Source organism: Microcebus murinus, chromosome 8 (assembly GCF_040939455.1).
Source record: "Microcebus murinus isolate Inina chromosome 8, M.murinus_Inina_mat1.0, whole genome shotgun sequence".
Classification (NCBI taxonomy): domain Eukaryota; kingdom Metazoa; phylum Chordata; class Mammalia; order Primates; family Cheirogaleidae; genus Microcebus; species Microcebus murinus.
Window position 1 is genome coordinate 26,544,984 of NC_134111.1, and position 26,413 is coordinate 26,571,396.

At 34.8% G+C, this 26,413-nt stretch overlaps 1 protein-coding gene across 1 annotated transcript in view; it reads right to left on the reverse strand.

The window, feature by feature from the left end:
* The window catches only part of QTMAN (queuosine-tRNA mannosyltransferase), a 361,975-nt gene that overhangs the window by 231,550 nt on the left and 104,012 nt on the right, over positions 1 to 26,413 (reverse strand). The window contains 2 exon segments of the mRNA XM_012744761.3: positions 5,063 to 5,264; positions 8,551 to 8,614. Of these exon segments, the coding sequence (XP_012600215.2) occupies positions 5,063 to 5,241 (179 nt within the window). The 5' untranslated portion in view covers positions 5,242 to 5,264; positions 8,551 to 8,614.

Consider the following 26,413-nt stretch of genomic DNA (forward strand, 5'->3'; position numbering starts at 1 on the left):
TAATCAACACTTACCAACAGGTAAAATTTGTATTACTAAAAGAAACAGAAAAATCTAAAAAAGTATACACTCATTCTCATGTAACACAAGTTTGGAAAGAGACAGGTGGCAGCAAAACAATCCCGCACAAGGACCCTGACTCTGTCCTTTAGTGGGTAGATAGTTAGCTGATAAATCAAAATATCTAATGATTACAAGTCCATTTAGATTTTCAATTTCATTTTGAGTGAGGTTTTGTAAGTTATGGTTTTCTAAGAAATGATTCATCCTGCCTAATTTTTCCAATGTATTAATATAAAAGAATTCAGAACATTTTCCATTTTTATTGCTATGTGCTATTTCTGCAGTTATACTCTATTTTTTGTTCCAAAAATTATTTGTGCCTTTAAAAAAAAAATCAGTCATATCTCTGGTTTAGCTATTTTATTATTTCAAAATAACTACTTTTAGTTGGTTCATCTCCATTATATATTTGCTTTCAATTTCATTATTTTCTATTCTTTTCCTGGTTGTTTCTTCCCCATTACTACTTCTAGATCCAACTAAGAAGGACCCTATCCTGGGCCACAAACTCTGGAGGAAGGGGAGGTCCCAAACCAAAAAATAATAAATACTAAAAGTAAATTTATTAAAGATGCTGTAGATATGTCTGTCACTCTGGATACAACTTACACTGTGATATACAATATCTTCCTTATGATTCAGTTCTATTTTTTAATATGCTTGCTGATTTCCTCTTTGACCCATGAGTTATTTAGAATAATACTTTTACATTTCCTGACATACTGGGTTTTTAGGAATCTTTGTTGACTTATCTCCTGCACATACTTCAGAATCATCTCATCTGTATGTTTTTAATATCCCTTCTAGTTTATTTTTAAAAATAAAATAAAATATCATTTGTGGGGGGCTGCTCTCAGCCTGCTGCAGGCATGGCAGAGCAGCTACTCCCTTAGGCAAAGAGCTGCAGACACCAGCAGTAGGAAATGGTCAAGGCACAAGGGAAGGTCCAAGGAAGACAGGGTGGGCACTCACAGCCTCTGCTACTCTTCCCCAGGCTCCTATTCTTATTCATTTCCAGTGTACTCTTCCACTATATCATACTTATACCTCTCTTTATACCAAAGATGGTGCATAATAACACTGTTCTATTTCTTACTTTTTGTCACTTAATATGTCTTGAAGAGCCTTCCATGAGAGCATTCAGAACACTTCCTCCTTCACGTTAGAGCTGTACAGTATTTCAAGAGTGTAACGATTCATTGAACCATCCCCTTTATGAAAAGGCAACCACAGCTTCAAAGCAAGCTTACCACTCTAATTTCTAGTTCCTTCTTCTTCATTTTTGGAGCCCCTACATCTTTCTCTTACTTTGCTCTGCTACAGGCTTACAAAGAAATTAGTTATATTTTACAGATCATTTCTAGATGTTTTATAAATAAAGGGGTTTTCAGGTGACTTGGCAGCTACACTGTGCAAAACAGAAGTCTAATCCAGGCTCTTCGCAGCCTTCTGTTTATGGCAATCCAGGTGTTTTGTCCTCATACTTGTACCTCATGGCTAGAGAAGTCACAGATATCTCTAATATCAGATAATCTCTAACCACAACTATAGTCAAATGCAGGGAAGGGGAGGTGTCTTTCTTCTTTTATAAGTAAAATTAAAAGCCAAACCATTTTGCTGGAAGAACCTCCAGAAACCATCCACTTAACTCTAGTTGTGCCACAATGTGGGGACGGACCAGCCCTAGCTGCAAGGGAAGTTATGGAATTTGGCAAAGGAGAATGGGATCGTTATGACCGACTTAAGTCAATCTAGCTTCACTCCCAGAGGCTGGGTACTTAGCCATCTCAAAGAACACTGATTCTATTCACAAAGAAGAAGGTCTGTTAAATGGGCAATGATCAGTATCTGCAATATTACCTCAGATGAAACAGAAAATGTAACCGTGGGCATCTGAAGGTGAAAAAATGATTTTAAATAACAGTGATTCTTTTCAGTTCGGATACTGCAGAAAGAAAAATGAGTGAAATATTCTTGATGCCTAGTCTAATATACATTATAAAAAAGTAGAAATGCTTCATCCCAAGACAAATGACTCACACATTTCAGAACACAAAATGTAAGGCCTTCCCTCAGGCCCCATATACAGAAACTTTTTTTTCTGCATCTAGTGAAGTTTCCAGAAGGTAAACCTTTAATGTAACCTAACAATTATAATAATTATTTACTATTTTTAAGAAAAATAACTTGTTGAGCTTTTGTAATCTGAAATAAAACTAAATAGCTCTAATGAGAATCATGATATATTCTTTTAGTTGTCAACACAAAGAAGACTCAAACTGAGGCTCGGAGCAGTGGCTCATGCCTGTAATCCTAACACTCTGAAAGGCTAAAGTGGGCAGATTGCTTGAGCTCAGGAATTCGAGACTAGCCTGAGCAAGAGCGAGACCCTGTCTCTACTAAAAATAGAAAATTAGCTGGGCATCGTGGCTCATACCTACAGTCCCAGCTACTAGGGAGGCTGAGACAGGAGGATCATTTGAGCCCAGGAGTTTGAGGTTGCGGTAAGCTATGATGACACCACTATACTCTACTTGGGTAACAAAGCAAGTCTGTGTCTCAAAAAAAAAAAAAAAAGCAGGGTGGGGGGGGAGGGCTCAAACTGATTAATTAGGCTAAAGAATTTATTCCTTTAATTAAAAAATGTTTTTCAGATAATAAGCTTAAAACAATGACAAGTGCATATGCTGAGAAAAGCAGCATATGTACCTACACCCAAGGTCTTTCTCATCAGACACATTCCTACTTGTTCAGAGCATTTTGCATCGTAGGTAATACTGGTGCTTAATCATTTTACCTCTACAAATTTTGATGATTTCATTTGCCAAATATACAAATAGAATAAGTAACTGGAAAGAGAAAACTTTTCATATCTTTAAAAGTTTCCTCCACAGAGACCAGATTTACCTGGTGTAACAAAAGGGTATTCTTGCAATTCAATCTAGAGTTGAATGAGCATATTTTTTAACTTAGGACCTAAGTTTTCAAGTTGCTATTTTTCAAAAAATATTCTAAAAGGTTATTTGGTTAAAAGTAGGTAAGTTATCCTTGGTCAAATATAACTGGAAGTGAAACTGGTGAGGTGTGTCTTTGGGTGAAGTTGGATTAGATTAATACAGTTAACTGCAGATATTAAATGGCTGACTAAAAGATGACAGATGCCACTGTTAGGAACTGGAGATTATGGCCATCAGAGAGCAACACTTTACATCACAATCTTTCAGAAATTCACCTCTAAAACAAGACTGCTTCAAAAAGACTGTGACACTTATCCTAAATGCTTTGAGCTTCAAAGGGAAGCCATATGCATAGACATGTTCACATGCTATCCATATAAATACATATTAATATATCTATGATAGAATAATGTAATTCTGAAAACCTGTATAATCAAAATGAAACGAAACAATAGATAATAGAAATGGCTCCTGTTAATGTTCAAATAACTGCAGAAATTTATTATATCGAATGATACTGTTAAATGAAAATGTGCCATAAAGTCAACTGGATTACTTGACCTTAAGTAATATAATACAATTGGTGCTGCAAAAACACAATTAAATGAGATGTGAAAGCAACTATAAACTGTCAGATTTTAACACAGCAATAGTCTTATCATTGCCTTTACAAGTTTTATATTAGAATCTCTCATATTATTAGTGAATCAACAATATTCACATAGTGATGTCAGAATGTAAAACATTAAATTATGTAAGGGAGAATACACTTTAGATTTGAAAAATACAAAATTCTCAATATGCAGTAAAATAGCATTTTACCCTTTAAAATCCCAAGTAGTGTGACTTGAGTATACCCTGGTACTCCATCTGACAACGTGAATTCTCAGAGGTGACGTATAGTTTTCACATATAAAATCAGTTATTCTCTGAATCCCCTAAATTACTACTAAGAACAGCAACATACATTTAAATCACAAGCTGCTGTCTTTCTTGTGGTTGGTCTACTTTAGAAGCAGAAGATGGGTACAGCTGCTGGAGTCAAGGTGGACATACCTCAGCTTGCAACATGCCCTCCCCCTAAGAACCTGTCTGCTCTAACTCCATTCACTATCAGCCCGGCACCAACTGCTCTAACGCCATTCACTATCAGCCCAGGACTCCTCACTCCTGCCTAAACTGACACAGTCCTATACACACAGGGGCCCAGAATGACAAGAACATCAGATAAGCAAACCATGATAGGCTATTCTTCCACTATTTAACAATTGGGAGAACACATGGGAATACGAGAGTAAGAAGGAAGAGATGTTCAAGGGGGATTCCATTCTATCTGTTCTCCCCCTAAAAATGTAATCCCCCTAAAAATTTCTCCTCCATCTTTCCAGTGTGTGTCTCATCAGGCTCTTTCTAATAGGTCTCCCTCTTTCCCACTTCCTAACAAATCAGAATTCAGAATTGAGTTTGGTGCCCCCCAAATCTACTTATCCTTCAAGAATAAGTCAAAGGTTACCAACTCTATAATGCCACCTTCAGTTTGTCACTGTTCATATCAACTTTTTCGTATTTCATACTCTCATCGCATTTGCATGTTTATCTCCACCTCAACAGACTTTAAAGCCTTGGGCATATCATCTTTTTAACCCTGACAACTAATACAAAGCAGACACGATGAACTAAACCAAAACAGTATACTCAATAAAAAAGGCACTGGAGCTTATGGCACCAAAAAAAGCCAATGTGCCCAACTGTCATTTCAGGCTGAAAATTGTCACCCACATCCACACACTTGCACATGATAAAAATCACAAGACAAATGAGAAAAGACATGTAGGTTCTAAGTGAAGCCACTTTTCTACTGACCAGGTTTCTTTAGAGTGTGAGTATACTCTGCTGCGCTCTGTCTCTAAAGGAATATCTACCATAGTCACAATAACCAATTCCACAGTTGGAGAAATTCTCAAGGAGGCTCACATAGAAACAACATCCAGATGACAAGTACATTAAAAGCAAGTTGAAATGCATCTTGAGCTGTTAATTACCTGTAATGCTCACTGATGGGAATGTTCTGAGAGAAGTACAAAGCCGATGTCCGTGCTCTCCAGTGCCATTTCTTTGCAGGAAGGGTATAAAGGACACAGTCTTCTAATTCTTCTTGGAGCAGATCCACCAGCTGTTTATGGGAGCCCCCATAGAATGCCTCAATGATGAGAATACTCATTGGCCCGTTAAAACCTTCAGATTCTAGATAACAACCAAAAAACTTTATATTTTTTTCAAATATATACATATATAAAATTTTTTAATAAAAATAAGTTTAGACCAGATACAGTGGCTCACACCAGTAATCCCAGCAGCTTGGGAGGCTGAGGCAGGAGGATCGCTTGAGGCCAGAAAGAAGTTTGAGACTAGCCTGGGCAATAGCAAGACTTCTTCTCAACAAAAAAATTTTTTTAAAAAAATTAGCTGGGTATGGCAACGTGTGCCTGTAGTCCCAGTTACTTGGGAGGCTGCAGCAGGAGGATCACAGGAGCCCGGGAGTTTGAGGCTGCAGTAAGCTATGATACCACTGCACCAGCCCAGGCAACAGAAAGAGATCCTGTCTCACCAAAAAAAAAAAAAAAGTTTAAATTTTATGCTCAGAAAGAAAATACACATAATTTAAAGTCATGTTTTACTTTTTAAAATAGGCTCATTTCACTTTTTTAAAAAGTACATAACACTTAAAGTTTATAGTTTTGTAATCAGTATTCTCACATCATTTGTGCTAAGTAGAAATAAAGGTGTCTTTATTTTTCTGGTTTTCCTCACACCCTAAGATTATCTCCACAATGACTTAGTTTTTTCTCCTACATCAGGAAGCTTCAAGCCCTCTCTTGCTGTAATCACTCACTTCCTGGTTTGTTCGGCTGTGAGCCTGACTCAGTAAACTCAGAACCTCTTGATCTAGGGCTTTAGTCTTGGACAGACACTGAACTCATCTTCTAATAAAGACTTTCACTTCAAGAGCCCTGCAATTCTAATGCCCTTTCCCGTTCAGAAATTCTCTGATTCTGTAACTCATATTCACTCACCTTTAAATTCACCAGCTATAACTCCCTCTAGGAACATATATTTAAAATAAGGTATATTCATAGTCAAATCACAATTTTCTAGTGTTAAAAACTTTAGGATACAATTCCTTGAGACAGTGTACATAACTTGATCACTTTCCCACATTTGTCGATATCCACCCCCAAAGGAATACCAAAAAAGTGGGGTAAAGCTGTATGTCTGTGAACCAGCAAGGTCTTCATAACCTTTCTTTAAACAAGCAATCCATTAAGAAGGATACTGGAGAAATAATGGGGTTATTAAGACATGGTAAAATTTCATCATAGAGAATTGGCCATCAAGTAATTTTCATTTTAATAAAATGATTTTTTAATGTACTCAGTGAAATAAAATTCATGTATAAATATATAAAAACTTTCATATACATTTCAAATTATATGCTATTTTCTATAAGACATAAGGGAGAAACATCATTCTGTGCATAAATGCTATATTATTTAAAAAATATTCCAGATGTTTAAATTTTCCTTTCTGACGTAAGTAAATACCACTCATTAAACAGCATATTGATTTTCTTAATAATGCTGTTCCACAAAAGTATTAATCTCAATGACTCAATGATGCTCTTCACTAATAAAACGAATAAACATATTCAAAGTAATGCCTACTTAAACTGCATATTAAAGCAAAAAAAAAAAAAGAGCTTATTTCTTGATGTCCAAATCTTCCAATGAGAATGAGCATTTGGGAGGTGAGAAATATATTTCCTTTATATGCAAAATAAGAAGCCATGTTTCTCAAGTGGAAAAGGTATGAACCTTAGGATCAAGGAGATATAAGTTTATACCTCAGCTCTATCACTTCCTAGCTGTATGACCTTGGTCAAGTTATCTAACTTTGTAGGACTCAGACTCAGAGACATTACTAACCTCAGAACTGTGCTGTGAAGTTAAAATTAGATAATGCATGTGAAGCACAGTAGCTTATAAACAGTAATAAGCTCCTCCTATTATTGGTATAAATCAATCTATTTAAGGAGAAAGGATATCTTCATATCTTCTTTTAAATCTAGTAATTTTCAATCATGGCCCCCTATCCACCAGGGATAGGTGGGGAAGGTGGATGGATATGCAGGATATACACATGCACATGAAATACAGTAGGCGTTACCCATTCCTCATCAGCAGCTTGCATTTTAAATACGAATTTGAGAGCCCGATAGCTTTTCTGGGTAAAAGGTAAGCTCAGAGACTGAGCTCAATCTTTTAAGGTCTGCTGGAGACTTCTGTTCTCAAATGCAGTGTTCAGTGAGTTAACAAACACCTTCCAGATTCAACAAAGTGATAGCCATGAATACTTCAAATGACTGAAACTTCTAGAAAGTAATTGAGAGAATTATGAAAGGTAATTTTGAAAATTATATCAAAGGTTTCAAGAAAGAATAGGTTTCAAGCAGTTTTAACATTAACTTGCTTACTAGATCACATCAGAGATATCTACTATCTTGCTTTATTTCCTCTGACCTACTCACGCTAAAGTGTATGTGAAAAGGTCTCTAAAAGGTTCTTGTAGGCTGGGTGTGATGGCTCACGCCTATAATCCTAGCACCTTGGAAGGCTGAGGCAGGAGGATTCCTTTAGGCCAGGAGTTTGAGAACAGTCTGAGCATGATATCAACACCCTGTCTGTACATAAAATAGAACAATTTGCAGGGGTAGTGGTAAGGGCCTCTAGTCCCAGCTACTTGGGAGGCTGAGGCAGGAAGATCGCTTGAACCCAGGAGTTTGAGGTTGCAATAAGTTATAGTGAAGCCACTGCACTCTAGTCTGGACAACAGAGTGAGACTCTTGTCTCCCAAAAAGGTAAACAAACAAAAGGGCTCTTATAAAAATGATGTGAGATATTTCTCCAAGTAATGAAATGTGACATAAACCATTCTAAAGAATATTTCACTCATCAAACCTCAAAGAAAGCAACATCAATATTAGAAAAAAAAAATTGCTTTCTGATTCTTCATTACTCTGCCCTTTTGCATGATTAATCTAAAGTATGTATCATGTCATATATTTTACAGATGTTTCATATGGGTCTGAATCACGAGTTATCTGCAAACCATCAGCCACAGTGGAGGCAGTATATGTAGGTGCTGCTAGAGATTCCAAACACTCAGCAAGCAGAACTGAACACCACGCATGTGGGAGGTTGAAAAATAGAAAAGGGGAAAAAAAGATTATAGCTATAGTAGATTTCCACCCCTTTAATAGCTCTGTAAGAAGAGTGAAATGTACAGGTTTGAACTAGCGTTTACTTGAGCATTTTTCTGGTGGCCAATGGGTGTGTCTACATTTTGGGTATTTTTCTAGGGAGAGTAACTATGTCCTACCATCTCTGAAAACTATACTTAGTGGCTTTGATTCATGGAAATTTGTTCTGCTTGTTTTGTGGAGACAGACACATCCTGGCAGTTCCCCACTTACTTCTATTGCGACTTTTATGGCAAGAAGAAAATGTAATCTTCCCTGAGTCTTCTGGAAGCACGACCTGGAAGAAAGATGATTCCCATTAGATGTAAGCAAAAGGAGGGAAGCTAATTTTAAATATAAGATTCAAACCAAATGTCATTACAGCACATTAAAGAATGGTTCAAATACTCTCTCTGTGCTTGAGTTTTGTTTTAGAAAACACTGCTTGAAACAAATAAGCATGAGGTTGAAAAAAAAACCTACTTTGCTGTTATGATGGAATTTGCTAAAATATAAAGGGAGTACACTATTTGCTCATTTTAGCTATAATCAGAGAAAACTGCAGATGCTCACCCTGGTCAGATGCTCAAAAGCACACAGAGTGAATACAGACATTTTTGCACCACTAGCAATGGCTAGTAAGGAATAAGTGCTTGGAAGCAGTAATTAACAGGGCCTCAACATTTGCTAATTCCGAAGCTAGGACAGGGTCTCCTTTAGGGCAGAAGGCTGTGGTCAGGTGTCTGCCTAAAGATGGCGAAGAGCCAAATGTCTTATGTAGGTGCCTGAGTTCACGAATCTGTTAAAGCATTGTCACAAGTACCACCAGAGAACTTAAACCCTCAAACATTTAAATTGAGTAAGCATATCAGAATCAAGGGTGTGGTATTTTTAAAGGAAGAAACAACAAAAAACATATATTGGGTAATAAATACCAAACAGAAAGCCGATGTCCTTTCTGAATGAGACTCAAAATGATACGATATGACATTAAGAGCAGTCCAGGCACAGCGACTAACACCTTTAATACCAGCACTTTGGGAAGCTGAGATGAGGGGATCACTTGAGGCCAGGAGTTTGAGACTAACCTGGGCAACATGGCAAGACCCTGTCGCTATAGAAATTTTTAAAAAAATTACCTAGGTGTGGTGGCACATGCCTGTAGTCCCAGCTACTCGGGAGGCTGAGGCCAGTGAATCACTTGAGCCCAGGACTTCCAGACTGCAAGTGAGCTATGACTGTGAGCCATTTCACTCCAGCCTGGGTAACAGAGTGAGACCCTATCTCTTAAAAAGAAAGAAAAGAAAAAGAGTAAATGGCCATTTCATTCTTGCTCCTTAAAAAAGCATATAAAATATTTCAGATCAATTTTTATCAATTTTAAGTTTTTCTGATTAAACAAGTAAGCTTTGGTTAAAGAAAAACTCACTTCTTCAGCACCTTTCATTCCCCAGTGACATGAGATAAATGAGAATCTACTATGATATTAAAGCTTTATGAAAGTTTGGCTCATTATCAATAATATGATTTAATGGTACATGGTTAAATGTTAAACATTAAATTTGGCAATATAAAATGAGTCAAAATGATAGCTGTGACATAGAAATTTTATATCATTTCAAATTCTATTTAAGATCATCAGAGGTCAAAATGATCTATTTAAGAATTATCTGCCTTTCCAAAAATTTATATTTGTAATTAAAAGAGGCTACAAAGTAAAAAATCACAATAGTATTTCATACAAACATTTTGACCAAAGTGAGAAAGTGCCATTAGCGTCATCTCAATTAAAAACTAATAATGCATTAATAAAATCACAGAGAACAAAAGTAGCCTGAAACCAATGCAGTGAATATTTTTAAATTTTTATTAAAACTTATTGCTATTGTACCTGCATTTATTTTAGGCTTGACCCAATTTCTTTATTCCCTGAGCCATGATCATTTTCAAGGTGAACTACATTTTTGTCTACCTCTTCTAGCAGTTACAACTGCTGTGGTAGTTGAAGTTTTTCTTAATAGTAAAGATATAAAAAATTTGTAATATGTCATTGATTTACTGAAAAAGATGTGCTAAGTTTAAATACATCATGTCAATTTTTTTAAAAAATAAACCTTAGTCGCATTAGAAACCCATGATTAGCCCTCCATATATGATGTCAGTTCAGGTACCTACAATATTCAAATAATTTTCCAGCCAAACACCCAGTAATAATTTTAAATCAGAGGAATTGTTGTATTAATATATTCCACAGACACCTTACTGTTATTAGTTGTAGGAAGGTATAGTTTCAGTGATGATGCTTTTAACGGTTTTAATCCCACACACATGAGAAATTGATTCCACAGGCTAATCCACACATGGCTTGATGCCTTAAAACTTCAATCAATTGTTGAAAATATATTTTCTAATTACCAAAATACAATATTTGCAAACTTAAGCTTGTTAAAGCAAAAAATAGTGAGCTTAAGCAGTAAATGGCTTAAGTTGGAGAAAGTAAATTTTTGAGAATTTCTCAATAGGTCACCAGAAGTTTACCTGGTATTTTCTTACTGACCCTTTCTCCCCGTTCTCTTCTGCACCTCCACCCACTAATACACCCAGGTTCTATTTAAAAAGCAACCAATAACCAGCAGAGTAAAATAGGGCAGTACTGAGAAAAGTTAGTATTACCTTCCAGCCCACTCACTTATTTTAATGATTCATCATGGAAAGCCCAGTTGTTAAAATATACCTGAAATCTCATTAAATAGTAAAAAATAAGCATGAAAAGGTCTCTGCTTTGAAACGTGTCACCAGAGATTCCCCTAACAGAACCTATTAAAGGTGAGGATGAAGTAAAAATACATTTTGTCAAAAAACTTTCCTCAAAGTAATACACTACAGTCAACTATCTTATGATTTAAAAAAAAAATAAAATAAAATAAACGACAGAGAAATAGATTCTACTGAAAGTTATTTTTTAAAAATCCTTCTATAAAAAATCAGGCATAGCAAATTCATCCTAACCCCTAAAACCTCAAGATAATCTCTAAAGACTAAAATATAATCTGGCATCAAATGCCAATCCTAAAACTCTATGCACTGCCAATATTCTACATAAAATTAAAGAAACCGTGGCTCATAGTAAATAAGGAATGAATCTGTTTCCTGAGGATTAGTTCGAACTGCAGATAACACCTTATGAAAACTGATCATTACTTCATTATTTGGTTATGGGACATACAACCTAACATTTATGACAACTTGGATACTACTATATGTACTTAAATAGCAACATTTTAAAAAAATCTCATGTTCAAATTGAAAAAAATGTACTAATCTATATTTTATACACCTCAAAATGCTATAGATGTTCTAATTTCTTCATCTGTGACTTCTGTTTCCTATTGTGGTGACTGAGAGCTGAGGATTCTTGTATCAAAACCAAGATTTTGTAAAAAACTTTAGATGCGATACTGTCTGTGAGACAATTCAAAGCTATTTTCAAATGTGCTTTTCCAATTCTACTAGTTGCAATGATCTTTTAAGTACCTGTTCTCTGTAAAGCTACAATCTTATATGTATATGTGACTTTTTAATTTTCCCTGGCAAATATTTTCATTCTTTCTTGATTTGGAATTTAACATTCTGCTTAATACTATCAGTCACATATTCTAGGACTTGAATTAATACAAAGTCTCGATTATTACTCTCAAGTATCAAATGCAAATTCAAGAAATATTAATAGTTACCAAGTATTTACCATGTACCAGGCCTATGACATCATTCACTTATTTTGAAATATGCATAATTTTCACAAATAACTACATGTGTATAGATTAAAAATTCCTTAATTTACATTTTTGTGAAGTTATAGTTACAGTTTACATTTTTGTGAAGTTATATAATCCACATTATATAGCAAAATTATAAGATGTTTTGTGTTTGTGATAAGTTTAGTGGTTTAATTTCACTGACAAACAAAATACCAATCTACTTTCAATTTTCAGTGCTATTAATTTCATGAATAACTTCAAACTATAAAAATAGCAACAAATTATTTTCTACTGAATACTAAAAATATTTTTAATTTGCTGACATTTTTTTAATGTGGCAGCATATTTATGAGTCAATACAAAGTTGAAAGCCAGAAAATCATCTCATCACTCATGTAAACTACTGCATTACCCTTTTAACTGGGTCTCCATCCTACCATACAATCTTGCACTCACCCCACCATGCTCCATAAAATAATCACAAAAAAATCTTTCCAAAATGGAAATCCGGTCATGAAGTGACATGCTCAAAAACCTTCAATCACCTAAGGATAAAATCCAAGGCCCTACACGTGGCAGTTAAGACTCACTGCTGGGCCCCTTCCTTTCTCTTCACTACTGCCACATGTGGCCTTCTCCCACTTCAATCCCTCTTCCCTTCCACGCTGTGGCAATACCAAGAACCCCCACTCACATGGCTGTTTTAGACTCCTCTGACTTCACACGTTTATATCTCTTCCATCAGCCTTCTCTTCATTCACCTATGAACTTTTGTTAAAATATCTGTTCATGAATCACCATTTCTACAAAGTCTTTCCCTGAACTTCTCTTAAACATGACTTCCTTTCTACTCTGTACAGTATCTTTATAATACTTGTTTCACCTCACTGCCATGTCCTACTTTTCTCTGCAGCTATGAAAATCTGGAGGATGGGATCATGCTATTATTTTCCTGAGGGGTATCTCAGGATTTGGCACATGGTGGATGTCACTAGGTTTTTGTGGAGCTGAACTGAGAATCGGGGGGACACAGGAAGTTGCTTTCTTCTGCCTTTAAAGTAACATGGCTTTCATCTAACACAAGTTCTGAGCAAACAAGTGTCAGGCAGCACTGTACTTGCTGTTAATGATTTTGCATTATTCCTGAAGTCTTAACTGAATCAAGCAGCACGTATATCTGAACAAATTTGATTATGTTCTCTCTCAAATATTTAATATTTTTTATTGTACACAGAAATCAGAATATATGGGGAAAATAAATATCTTTTTCATGTAGACATGTGTTTATTTTAACCTACTGATACAACAGAAGTAGCAATGACTAAAGAAATGGGAGAAATAGCATAAGCAATTGGATTCTAGGCCAAAGCAAGTTTCTTGGCCTAAGAGAAGATCTGTGAGATCCATGAATTTTGAAAATCACCTGCAGTTTTTTTAAGCCGTTTGATCTATTATCATAGTTTAATCGAGAAGTAGAAGTAAGATGAGAAGCCAATTCCCTCACCATCAATCTGGAGAGCTCATTCCACATTTACTAATTAGGCTTTTATTTAATGGGGAAGAAAAAAGGCATTTTTAAATACTTTCTGCCAATAATTATTCATTTTTTAAAAGTTTGACAAGATGAATAATGTATTTGCTTTCTCAAGATGGCATTTCTCCAAGCCTTGTACCTTCTTGAAATAGGCTGTAAACCAACTGAGTGGGAGAAAATTAGGCTATCTGACCCATGCAGATATGACTGCCCAATGAGAGAAGGCAAGGTGTGTCACAGGATCATAGGTGGAAGAAATACTGACACCATTGTTCAACCACTTTTCTTTTACAATAAAGAATATCAGCAACACAGAGTAAGTGACAGAGCAAGGACTCATCCCATTATACATCACTGCAAGCACATGACACAACATAAGTATTATAAAAGATGCCTCCATTTTCTAGTCTTTGTTGTTTTAGGATTAAATATAAATGTTTTGTAATTATTAATATATAAATGATTTAAGTTGTGGTATGTTTTACATGCAAATAGAATACAAATATCACTATAAAATAATAAATATATTAATCACATGTAATATTTAATAATACCCCCTATTAGTTTGTAAATCCAAGACAACAATGGTATAAGTCACATAAAACTGAATATAATATAGTTAGGATAATAAATCACTCAAATTGTTTGTTGTAATGTCTTGTGATCCCTTCCAGAGTCCTACCTAATCATCACTCCTCTGAAGCCACAACCCTTATCCTTCACTCCCCAGCTCTGGACAGTCACTGTTTTGATAGAACAACAGGTCTTAAGGACTAGAATTGGGGGGAAAATAATATCCAAGCTTTAAATGTCAAGAAAAGTTTAGAGCAGGAGGTGAAGAAGTTAGCCACATAGCTATGTTCAGTCTAGCTCATGATTTACTACTGTCACCATCAAACAAAGTCCAGGTCCCTCTTAACAAAATAATCTGTAGGACTTCTTTGTAATTACCATCACATGCAGGATATATTTTTATCAGTGATTATTTTTAATGTCTATGTCCCCCACTGGATATTGAGTTCCACAGGGACACTGCCAAGGTCTGCTTGCTTACCACTGTATCCTCAGCACTCATCAAACAGAAAGTGTTCCATAGATGTGTTGAGTCAATGAATCATAAAACCCTTTAGCAATGGCTTGGACAACTGTTTCCTAATTCACCTAAAACCTTTATTATTTTAAACTACAAATAATCACTTCTTACTGTCACTATTATTTATTCTCATAGATAGAACTTGATACACAGGTTCTATCACCAATAAATACAACAGGTGGCTTCTAACTCTATTTAAGATGCTACAATTCAGTCTGAGGAAAAAAAGTTCTGCCAAAAGTCCTTATGAGGGGTTTAGAAACCACATTCCAAGCCATAGGAAATCATCTTCCCCAACCTGACTAGACTCTACAAGAACATTTAACCCAAGGATAATCAAGAACCTTAATCATTAAGACTGGCATTTGTTTACTGGACAGAAGCATTATCTTGCTACCCTACATTGCCTTCTATGCCAAAATTTAATTCAGACTCAGTTTGTGAAGGGTAATTATAAATATACACACCAAATGAGTTTAAAATAAGATGACTAACAGATCCTTAACTATACTGGCGCTAGTGAGTCTCACTCCAACATCTTTTAAGAACTTAATCCACATTAACTAAATAAAAAGTTGTTGAGAAGTTTCTCTCTCTAAGCAGGAGGCACATATCACATTTTCAGTTAATTTTGAAACAGAAATAGCAGTGTTACTCTAACACACAAACATTCTCAACGTCCTATTTGAAGTACAGCAACTCAAGCAAACATGGGTGGCATTCCCTTGATGAGTTGAAATAAATGCCACTGAGTACAAAGTTCTGGATTTATTCACTTCCAATGAAAAATGAAAAAGACATGATCTCACAACTCAATCTGATTTATCAGTAGGGAAAGTAATTTTTAAAAAATGCAAAATCCTAGCAGCTCTCTGAGGCAAAAGAATATCAAGTAAACACTTAGAAAAAGAAAGCAAAATTTCCATAGAGGACTAATGGGCTAGAAATAGATATTCTTAAATGTATCATTGTTAGACATATTTAGTGTTTTTAATATTCATTTTATATCAGTGAAAATCACCTTATAATCACAGATTTTTTACATGATGTTAGGAAGTATGAGGTGATGCCAGTATTAAAACCTGTCCTTCAACATCCAAATCAATAAACCATGTTTTAATTCTGTGTCAATGAAAATATTTAATGATACTTCTCTCATCTCCAAAGTTCTACATGAATTTAGAAATTTAGTAGAAGTAGAATTAGTTAAAAGTATATTGTCTTCTCTTTATTTATTATACCAGCTCTTTTCTACCTATATTTTTCAATAATCTTACGATTTGCCAATAGTCTAAGACATTTGCTGATAGTTTCAGAAGGCGACACCAGAAAAACCGGATAGAGTCTAAAGATCTTAAGTGCTAAATTTAAAAAAAGCTCAGAAACCCAGTTTAGACCAGGGCTGAGTAAATCTGGGACTAATAGATGTGGTAATGAGAGCTGTATCACTATTTTTAAATATCACAAGAGGCATATTATTAGCTATCCACTATTACAGGAAAAAGAGTCAGTCTGTTAATAATAGACTAAGATTTTTAAATCTTGAAGATGTCTAGGGCTGAAACTGTTGAATAAAGGAAAGGTGTACACAAATAACTGTGTATAATTTCTAGAAGGTCTACTATTCTCCAAAGTTTCTACAGAGGAAGCACAGACTTTCCCATATCATCTGACATGCATTTTCACTGAATGAAAGTAGCAATATCTCAAAGTTTCCTGATTGGAATAAACATTATGACTTTTATCTATTTAGTGGCCTTGTCTGTCACTATTATCTCTTTATCAACTGGTTTTCCAAGGAGACATTCCAATGATATAAATATTTTGTCTAATGAAGCAAAGACCCTACAACACTGCAAACTATCCAAAGCTGCACTCTGCATGCTCGTCATCTCTTAAAAAAGTAATTTCACACTTTGCGAACAGTGTGTTCAAATAGAGTAAAGTTGCTTAGGAGTTAATTAATTCCCCCTTGCATCTCTATTCAGCATATATACGCACCATATCTGGGACCATAAGTCTCTCTACTAGATTAATTAGCATTCACAGTTAACAAACAGCCTGAATCATTTTAGAGAGAATTTATGTTTTAAACTACTAAAACTAAGTACATATTATAATATTCTATATTGTCTATAATAGTTACTCAATTCATCTTAATAGAATTGAAGTATTCTATTATCCTCTACTCATTCTTCTTGCTAAATGTACCTACATTGTTTCCAAACTTTACTTGCAAGGGTTAAATTGAAAATATCACATAAATAACTTCACATTTTTCAGAGTAAATGCCTTCCAGAGTACAATGTGTTACCTCTCCCAAGAGTACTTATATGTTACAAGGAGGCAACAGGTGATGGCCAAATTTCAACCATCTGCAAAGTAGATGCAAAGAATAGATTGTGAATTAAAAGGACCTTTCTCAAGTCTTGAAAATGCAGACTAAAGGTTGCTACCTACAACACTAATGCATATAGTTAGCTTTGTTTTAAAATATTAAAATGTTCTATTGCATTTGATCATAATACAAAAAACTTGAAAACTACGTATATCTTTTGACTCGACAATACTCTTCCAAGGATTAACCCTATTAAGAATCTGTATTGAAGTTTACCATCAAAATATCCAACCAAAAGTGATCTCTTATGAGTAAATTATTAATGATCAAAAATCATACAGAATATTTATTGGCATGGGAAAATGTTTATACTATTGTTACATGATTGCATGAAATGAATATATAAAAATATATGATGAAATGAATTTGTAAATACAAGAGAAAGACCATATGCACACAGGTAGACATAAATAATCATTTGCAGTAGAAAGATGAGTGATTTTGTTTTCCTCTTTGTACTTCATTTTATTCTTCAAGTTATTTTCATTGAATATGCTTTAACTTCAATTTAAAGAAATGACAACTTTTTTCTTAACTTGGGAAGGAGACCAAATTGTTTGAAATAACAAACTAGTTCCCTATTACCAAAAGCTTCTTCCTCTCCAGGAGCTTGCAAGTGGTTTTCAAATTATTCTAACTGCTATTGCTATAAAGAAACATTAAAAAAACTAATCAGCAAGGGTTAAAACTAATGGCTCTATAGTGATTCACAAATATCATAATTTGGTTTTGCAAATACTGCTTGTCTAATGCACGAAATAAAAGTAATTCTTACTTAATTTAAAAATATACTTGCATTATTAAATAATTGTAAACAGATCAAGATCTGTATTTATACATAAGTAATTTTAAGCTGTACCTTGACAGAGCATGTTAGAAACTAAAATACTATTTTGGTAGTTATAGTTTTGAATAGGAACACAAGGAAGTATAGTGCAAACTCAAAGTTTTAAAGTTCAAGTAAAATGTCAAAATTAATTTGTGCTTTAAGTAATTAGGTATGGGTCTTGAAATAAGGGGAAATATTTAATTAAGGTGAGTAAAATTGAAAAGACCTTCTAGTTTCACACTAATTGCTAAAGTGTCTTGTATTAAGAAAGCTGGAAAATGTTATTGCATAATCATCCACATGTGTTACACATGTTAACAAAAGAGAAAGGGACAGATTGGATATTGAACTAATAGAGATAGAGACTTGCAATTTTAAAAGACCTCTCATAACTACCCAGATTTTTCCTATATTTATATACATGCAATATGGGGATGGATATTATATAAATATTAACCAATGGCAACTCAAACTTAGTAGAGAAATATTTTTAAACAGAACCTCCAACTCTAACAATTTTTACAATCTAAACAACATGTTTCGTTTTTAAGTGATAAAAAATAACTCTGTTCCTTGAATTGTTTTCCAAAGCAGCCATTTTATCATACTTCATTTATAAAACCATCTCTTCTGAAAAACCTAACTTACAAATCTAGCAAGGAAACAATCTCCCACTAAAAGTATATAGATAATTAAGAAGTAATTTCCAGAAAACACAAAAATGCTAATAAAAATATGAAATATCCAGATGCAAAAATTAGAGGCAACCATTTCATCTATTTAAAGGGGCACTAAGAATATACCTATCAATATATAACTTCTCATATTTTCAAATGAGCACTAACTTGATATGGAAACAGAAATCCTAACCTTAGGAAAGTGCCATGTGGCATTTTTAAACTTTATTACCCCTTTGTTGACTCCTTGTCCCAGAGCAGATCACCTCCAACATTAGTACTCTGACCTTCTAGAAAACTGACAGATAAAGTTTATAGTGAGAAAAAATGAGCTTTTATGGGTTTCCAAAAGGGAATTCTTACAACACTAAAAGCCATATAATAATATTGATTTGATAACCAACTTTTTTACTACCAAATTATAGACTTAAGATTTCTGGAAAAATAACCAAGCAAATTTGCCATAAAGTACAATAAAAAATAGGCCTCAGCTAATGACAGTCTAGAATCTCTTTGCAATCTTTAAATATACACAGAAAATGACTTTTTAAAATAAGTCTTCTTTAATGTATTCAGTATCCCAAAATTTCCTTTTTACATTGAGACTGACTGACCCCTGTCCTCACACATTTGTCAAAAATCAATTCAGCTACAGCTTACATCTTTCTAAGCAAATAACTTCCATGCCTGTTTCTAGTTTCCTTCCATCCTAAAGGCAAATGTACAATATACAGAAACAAGGATTATTTTCTTGTAAAACCATCTTCAAAAATCAATTAGAATATTCAAAATATTCCATTCCCACAAATGAAAATAAGTTGCTTACTGAAATGACAGTCTTCCATTTCACTGCCTTAAAAATTAAGCTGGCATGGATAATAAAAGTGTTTTCTGACTGGATATGCTTAGCATTCAAATATTTTTAAAACAAATACTAATCCATAATTAGATTTCACAGCCACAATCTATAGAAAATAGAATTTGCTTTTATTTTCTGAGAGCAATATTAATGATTTGATATCATGAAAGTTATAACAACAATACCACAGCTTGCAGAAACTTATCAACAAACCTGCCTTGAATGTTTCATATCATTGCAGCCTGATGTTTACCATCCATTCACTCAGCAAATACTTATTCTGCCTACTATGTGCCTGCCCATCACTGTTCCAGGTGCTTGGAGAAAAATTAGGCAACAAAGCAAATGAAACTCTTATCATAAGCCATTTCTTTTCTAATTAGAGTAAAAACAATCATCAGGTAAATGTGTGTCAGATGGAGGCACCTGTAGGGAAAAACAACACAAAGTAATAGAGGATGGGGGCTACTGAGGGTTGGGGTGAGGAGGATATCTTACACAGAGTTGTCAGAGAACACCTTGCTGATGATGAGATGACATCTAAGCAGAAATCCAAAGGGGCTGGGAGTGGGGCCTCATAGATCTGGATCTACAGCCATCCAAGAGCAGACACAGAAAAACTCTAAGATGGAATACGCTTCACATGTACAGAGAGTAGAAAGATCTCGGCCACCACAAAGCATAAACAAACTTGCTTTATTCAAGAAGCATTTATTGAATGATTACATTCTAAAAATTACACTAAGTGTTTTGTGATACTAAGATGATCCAGATATAGTCTCTGGCCTCAGGGCTTAATATAATTACAACACAGAGTGATAAATGTGAAACATTTGAGCTGGGTTCTCAGAGAAGACCAATAGCTAGTTCTACCTCAAGAAGATGGACCAAGAACCCAGAAAATACAGCGAGTTGAGGAAATATGGCAGATACTTTTGGCCCACACAACAACTATTCAAATTCTCCTTTTGCTTCCTGCTAGAATTCAGGCTAAAATACTTGATCCTTCAGGTGCAGGGAAGGGAGGCATATTCCATAGCCTACCAAAATGATGTAAGTAGAAGGAAGCCTCAAAGTTGGAAAGCTTCCTCTATTGGGAGCCATGACACTACTGCACACCTCTAAGCAAATCAACAGGCCACAGGGTGTTTATCTGACCCACCCCAGGCCTCAGTAATCAGGCCCTTCTTCCAAGACTTTCTGCCTTCAGCCTCCCTCATCATCTTCAACCTAAACTGTGTGCATCAGCCTTCTAACTGATATCCCTACCTGCGGGTACATTTAATCTGTCTTCTGCCTTCCTCTGAACCTCACAGATATCTCAATGTTAGTTACCTATTGAAAAACCTACAATTTTTCTATGGAATAAGGAAAAAATTAGACAAGAAACAAGACCCCTTACAATTTGGTTCCAAGCTCCATTCTAGCCTCAAAACCTGTCACTCCCACAGACATACCATACCCTAATCACAACAGACTCCTTGCCATTTTTTCAAACATTCCATACACCTTCCCACCTGCAAGCATTGCTCCTGCTGTTTCTTCTTCCTGAATCCTTTTGTTTTCATGACCTATCAAATTCCTACATATACTTCAAGACTCCATTCGAATTTCATCCCAGCCATGAAGCCTCCATCACTCACCTGTATTCATCCAGTAGGAAGTAATTACGCCTTTCTCTGTAGTACCCTAAACCTTGCTTTTACCCCAGTTAGAGTAGTTACCAAAACCCCTCTTACACCACAGTTGTACAGTATACATGTGTGTCTCACCAACAAGATTTCAATTCCTTGCAACAAAGTTTATGTAAGATTCATATTTGTATCTACTCATAACCCAGGAAAGTGCCTTGACACAACAGGTATTAAATTAATGTATTCTGAATACTCATCAATAAGCTAGAATTAAGTCCTCATTTTATGAGGGGAAAAAAACCAGAGGTATGCCTAAATTGAAAATTACAGCATCATCACAAAGTGAATTGTTCAGGCCTTACTAAGGTCTTCGGCTATTCAAATAAATCCTAAATCATTGTAGATATCATGGAATAGGAAGAAAAAGACAGCAAAACAAAATATGAGTGCTTGCTGGGCTACATAAAATAAAATTAAAGAGACATGGGGAAATGCAAAGCATAAATCTACCCACATTAGGAAGCATAGCCAAGGGATACTAAACTCATACTAAACTAAACTCATTTAACGAATATTTACTAAGTGCCTACTATGAACCAGATACTATATTAATCATCAAGAATGCAAAAGTGAGAAAGGGCCGAAATTCTACATGAAATATTTTTAAGTGCAAAGTATTGGCCTTTATTACTTCCAAAAGTGTGCTTAAGGGTCAAACGTGACTACCAATACCCAATTCCAAGTTCAAGTCTAGGAAACTATCTTGCCTATATTGTGATTATGTAGGAACTCTTCTCCCAGGACTGCATTTGAATGTTAAAAGGGCTTCCTTTATTCTTAGTGACTATAAACTGCTCAGATAGAAAATTTGAGTTCCAGATACTTGAATACATTTCCTGCTTTGAAATAAGTTCTATCCATGCACAGTTTGTTTTAGTAATTAAGGTACCAACAGCCCTGCCATCATGAATGAAAAGGGAGGAATTTATTAAAATGATGTTATATAGGGGATGTCGTATGGGAGATAGTGGATAGTTGTTCACTTTGTCCTCTGAGGTCAAAATAACAGAAATTGAATGGAAATACGACAAAGACAATTTAAGTTAGACATCAGAGGAGTTGTAAGGCACTGATTCACACTACCAAGTTACATTCTGAGCCATTTCTTCTGCAGATTTTGAATGAAGCAGCCTGCTTTCTTCTAAGCAGTAGAGGGCAAAACAAACAGATGTAAAGATGACCTCTTAACGTTTCTTTTCAACATGAAATTCTATCGTATATAATCATTTACACGTGTATTGAAAAATATGAAGCTGCTACTCTAGGAATTTATACATATATATATATATATACACACACACACACACACCCCTAAAGTACCACCTAAGATATAATCTGATTTAGTATGCCCTTAGGCATATGAGGATTCCAAGGATCCCATAATTCCTTCTTGTAAATCAATATCAATAATATAAATTATCAAATGACTAGTTTGCCTTATGAATAAATATATTCAAATTGCCTGTTTCTTCAAAAACTGAGATCTTGGTATATAAGTGCTACAAAATATCTTTGTTTCTATAATAGTCTATGCGTAGAGTTAAAAAGAAGTCATATTTCTTTTTTATTTTATTTTGAGACAGAGTCTCGCTCTGTTGCCCAGGCTAGAGTGAGTGCCATGGGGTCAGCCTAGCTCACAGCAGCCTCAAACTCCTGGGCTCACGCAATCCTCCTGCCTCAGCCTCCCGAGTAGCTGGGACTACAGGCATGTGCCACCATGCCCAGCTAATTTTTTCTGTATATATTAGTTTGCCGATTAATTTCTTTCTATTTATAGTAGAGATGTTGTCTCACTCTTGCTCAGGCTGGTTTTGAACTGCTGACCTGGAGCAATCTGCCCACCTCGGGCTCCCAGAGTGCTAGTATTACAGGCGTGAGCCACCGCGCCCGGCCAAGAAGTCATATTTCTTATTTACTCATGGAATAACTTGCTCCCAACAAACACTGGTACTAAACCATTTTGAGGATTTTCCTATAACCCTTGTAACTGAATACCTTTTATTGAAAAGAACTTTAACATCATTATATTGATGTCTCCTAAGCAATAACAATTCTATAAAATTTAGTCCACAATCCCTTGCAAATTAAAAATATTACTGTACTCTTTAAATTTGTAAATTATTTATACCAATAATAATAAATATATTTCTTAATAGTCATTCATTAAAGAAGTGATTATTGAGGGTCAACATCTAGGCACTGTGCTAAGTATTAATGACACCAAGATGACCCAATTATAGTTCCTGTCCTCACACACAGAAACATAACTTTGCAATACCAACACATGCTCACTGGGTGTTCAAAAGAGAACCAACAGTCAAGTTACTATATAAACCAAGTACCCAGAGAGTTCAAAGATCCAAACAACTATTAATAACTATACAAAGGAACTGAGGAAGTACAGCAGATAACTTTAGGATGGCTCACTCGACACTTATTCCAATTCCCATCTTCCCTGCTTTCCTCCAACATACAGGCTGAAAAGCTCAAATACTTTTTACTTCATTCTAGAGGTAGTTATGTTACACGCTTTTGGCCAATGAAGTAGGTGGAAGTCCCTGTGAAACGGCATCCCTTTCTAAGGAAAATGAGAAAGTACCGATGAGAAGAAAGCTTCTGAGTTCTCCCTTTGTTTTTCTTCTTGCTTGTAAGTAAGCACAATTGCTAGAGGTGCAAAAGTAATCAGCAAAATAAGAGGCATGAGTTATGTACTAAGGACGGTGGAGAAGCAAGATGTTACCTGGATTCTTGATGGCATCAGTTACCTGTGAATTAACTGCCTTCAGACTTCTTATGACATAAGCAAATAAAGCCCTTACTCATTTAAGTCATTATCAGTAAGATTTTCTACTACTTAGAGGCAGAGACAATTTTACCCATTAAAAGAGGAAATATTTAAGTTAGACTATATATGGCTCCTCCTTTCTTGAGTTAAGCTCTAATTCAGTCCTTCTTAGCTAGAAGAAATAATAACAATCTGAATTTGCCTTTCAACAAATTATCTACAATTTTTTGTAACCTGGATTACTTTAATAAACATGGCCAAATTCCTCCATAGAAATCCATTTGTTGCATAGTCATTATAAGATTTTTCTTTCTTTTCTTAACTGGAACAATCAAACCCCCAAATGTATAAGATAACATTTTTCGAAAAAAAAAAAAGATTACATTTTTCTATAGTGTAGTATATATACCATTCATATATATGTATATATATATATATATAATATACATATAAGTAAATAGCTGAAGTTTAGGGAGAAAAAGAGAGAAAATGGAGAGAGAGGAAATGAGGGATCTAACATATAAAAGTATAAACTATATTTTTCAATTTTGTGAGCACTTCAGAAAGTAGCTTCGGAATTAATGAAATATAATAAGACAACAATATTTTTGAAGTAGGGAAGACCCACATACGCATACTTGAAATCAGTGATTTTGTTTTTGAGAATTTTATAAACTTGAAAAATACATACCCCATCAACTATTTTGTGTCCAATTTACCACTAGCATTATTATAGTATGGTGATATTCCAACTATCTCTAATAATCTCCCTGAGGCAAGATTCATTTTTTATGGACATGTCCCTTGACAAATTTTAAATGTGTAGTTTTCTTGGGATAATCTCTATTATAAAATGCTGCAAAGATTCATTAATTTCAATCACCATCAACTCCATATACCACATATACTTTTTCTGCCTTTTTTGTTCAAATATATTTCACTGTGGCCATTCAAAGGAAAATTACACATTCCAATAACATTTGAGTTCCTCTCAGTTACCCTTTCAGTGGTTCAGGGTAATGACAGAGTAAGGAATCATGTTCTTTACAGGCTCTCCTTTTCTTTCCCCATTTGGTAGAATTTCAACTTCAAATCTTTTGTGCCAAAAACCAGTGGGTAATGTCTAATGCTCTTCTCTAACGGTAGCTTACTTTGGAGAGAAGGAGAGTGAGAGTCAGGAGAAATCATTCATTCCAGCTTCTACTAAAGTATCTCAGCATATGAGATAAGCAATCTCTTATCCTATTTTCCTAAAATAGAATTATAGAAACATAATAGGTTGCGGGTGTAAAGGAAAAGGAAAAATAATTAGAAATTTTTCAGCTATCTCTGAATATAGGTAATGACTTAAAAAAAAGACTAAAATTACTAAAAATTATCTAGCCCTAAATTCTCACTGAAATCAGCCAAAAAAACCCTACATATTCATAAACAGGTAATTTACATTCCTTAGCATTGTTCATAGGTAGAGGCTTCCTCTGTAAAAGAGATAAAAGCTACATTTTCTTCTTCCTGAGACTGCAAGAATGGGATAAATAAGAATAATAAGTATAGCCAGAGAACATAAATGCTTTCATTTTAAAACCAATATTCAAAGACAATCTACAACAATCCATATGATCTCAAAGAAATATTCAGGGAATGACAAGTCTCCCTTATCTATAATATCATCTCAACTTCAATTTTATCTGCAGTTATGTCCTTTAAAACAAATATATCTGGGGTCCTTACATGATATGAAGTCCTTTTTCTTAGGCTCACTTTTATTTGGTTATCTTTTTAGGTGCACTGAAGATTGAGTTTACAATAAACTGAACAGACAGCGTACAAAAGGCTTTTAGAACTATACCATATGGTCCAGGGAAGGGAACAATCTGGACGATCCCCATTTCAATCTGCAAGCTTGTCCACCTCTATAACACATTATACCACTGTAATAAAATATTAAGATGGAAAGTAAAAGCTAAAATAGTCTTATCTTTAGCATTACCAGGCAGCCACACTTCTGAAAATTTACTGATAAATTTAATAAATATTTATTTTAATTTATATCTCAAGATTTTGGTATGCAACACCAGGCATACTAACCTAGGCCACTATTCAATAGAAACAATATTTCGGCAGGGATATGTGTGGGTATTCAACTTATGCTTCAGAAATTTAGAAAGGGAAAAAAAAACACTTTTACAGGGGCATATTGGCAGGGGCTGATGTAACAGATGACACATTCTTGGAAATCAAATAAAAGCAATAGGGAAATACCCATTGTTGCCTGGTGAAGGCCTAATCACATGGACACAGCTGGAACCAATGTAGATCATTCATTAATAAAAATTGTATTGTAGTAGGCACTTTTTGATGCATTTCAATTGCTGCTGTAGCCAAATTCCTGAATTTCTTTGTTCAATGTTAGTAAGATTGTTTTAATGGGAAATATGAGAAGATTTAGGACAGGAGAAAAAAAAAACCT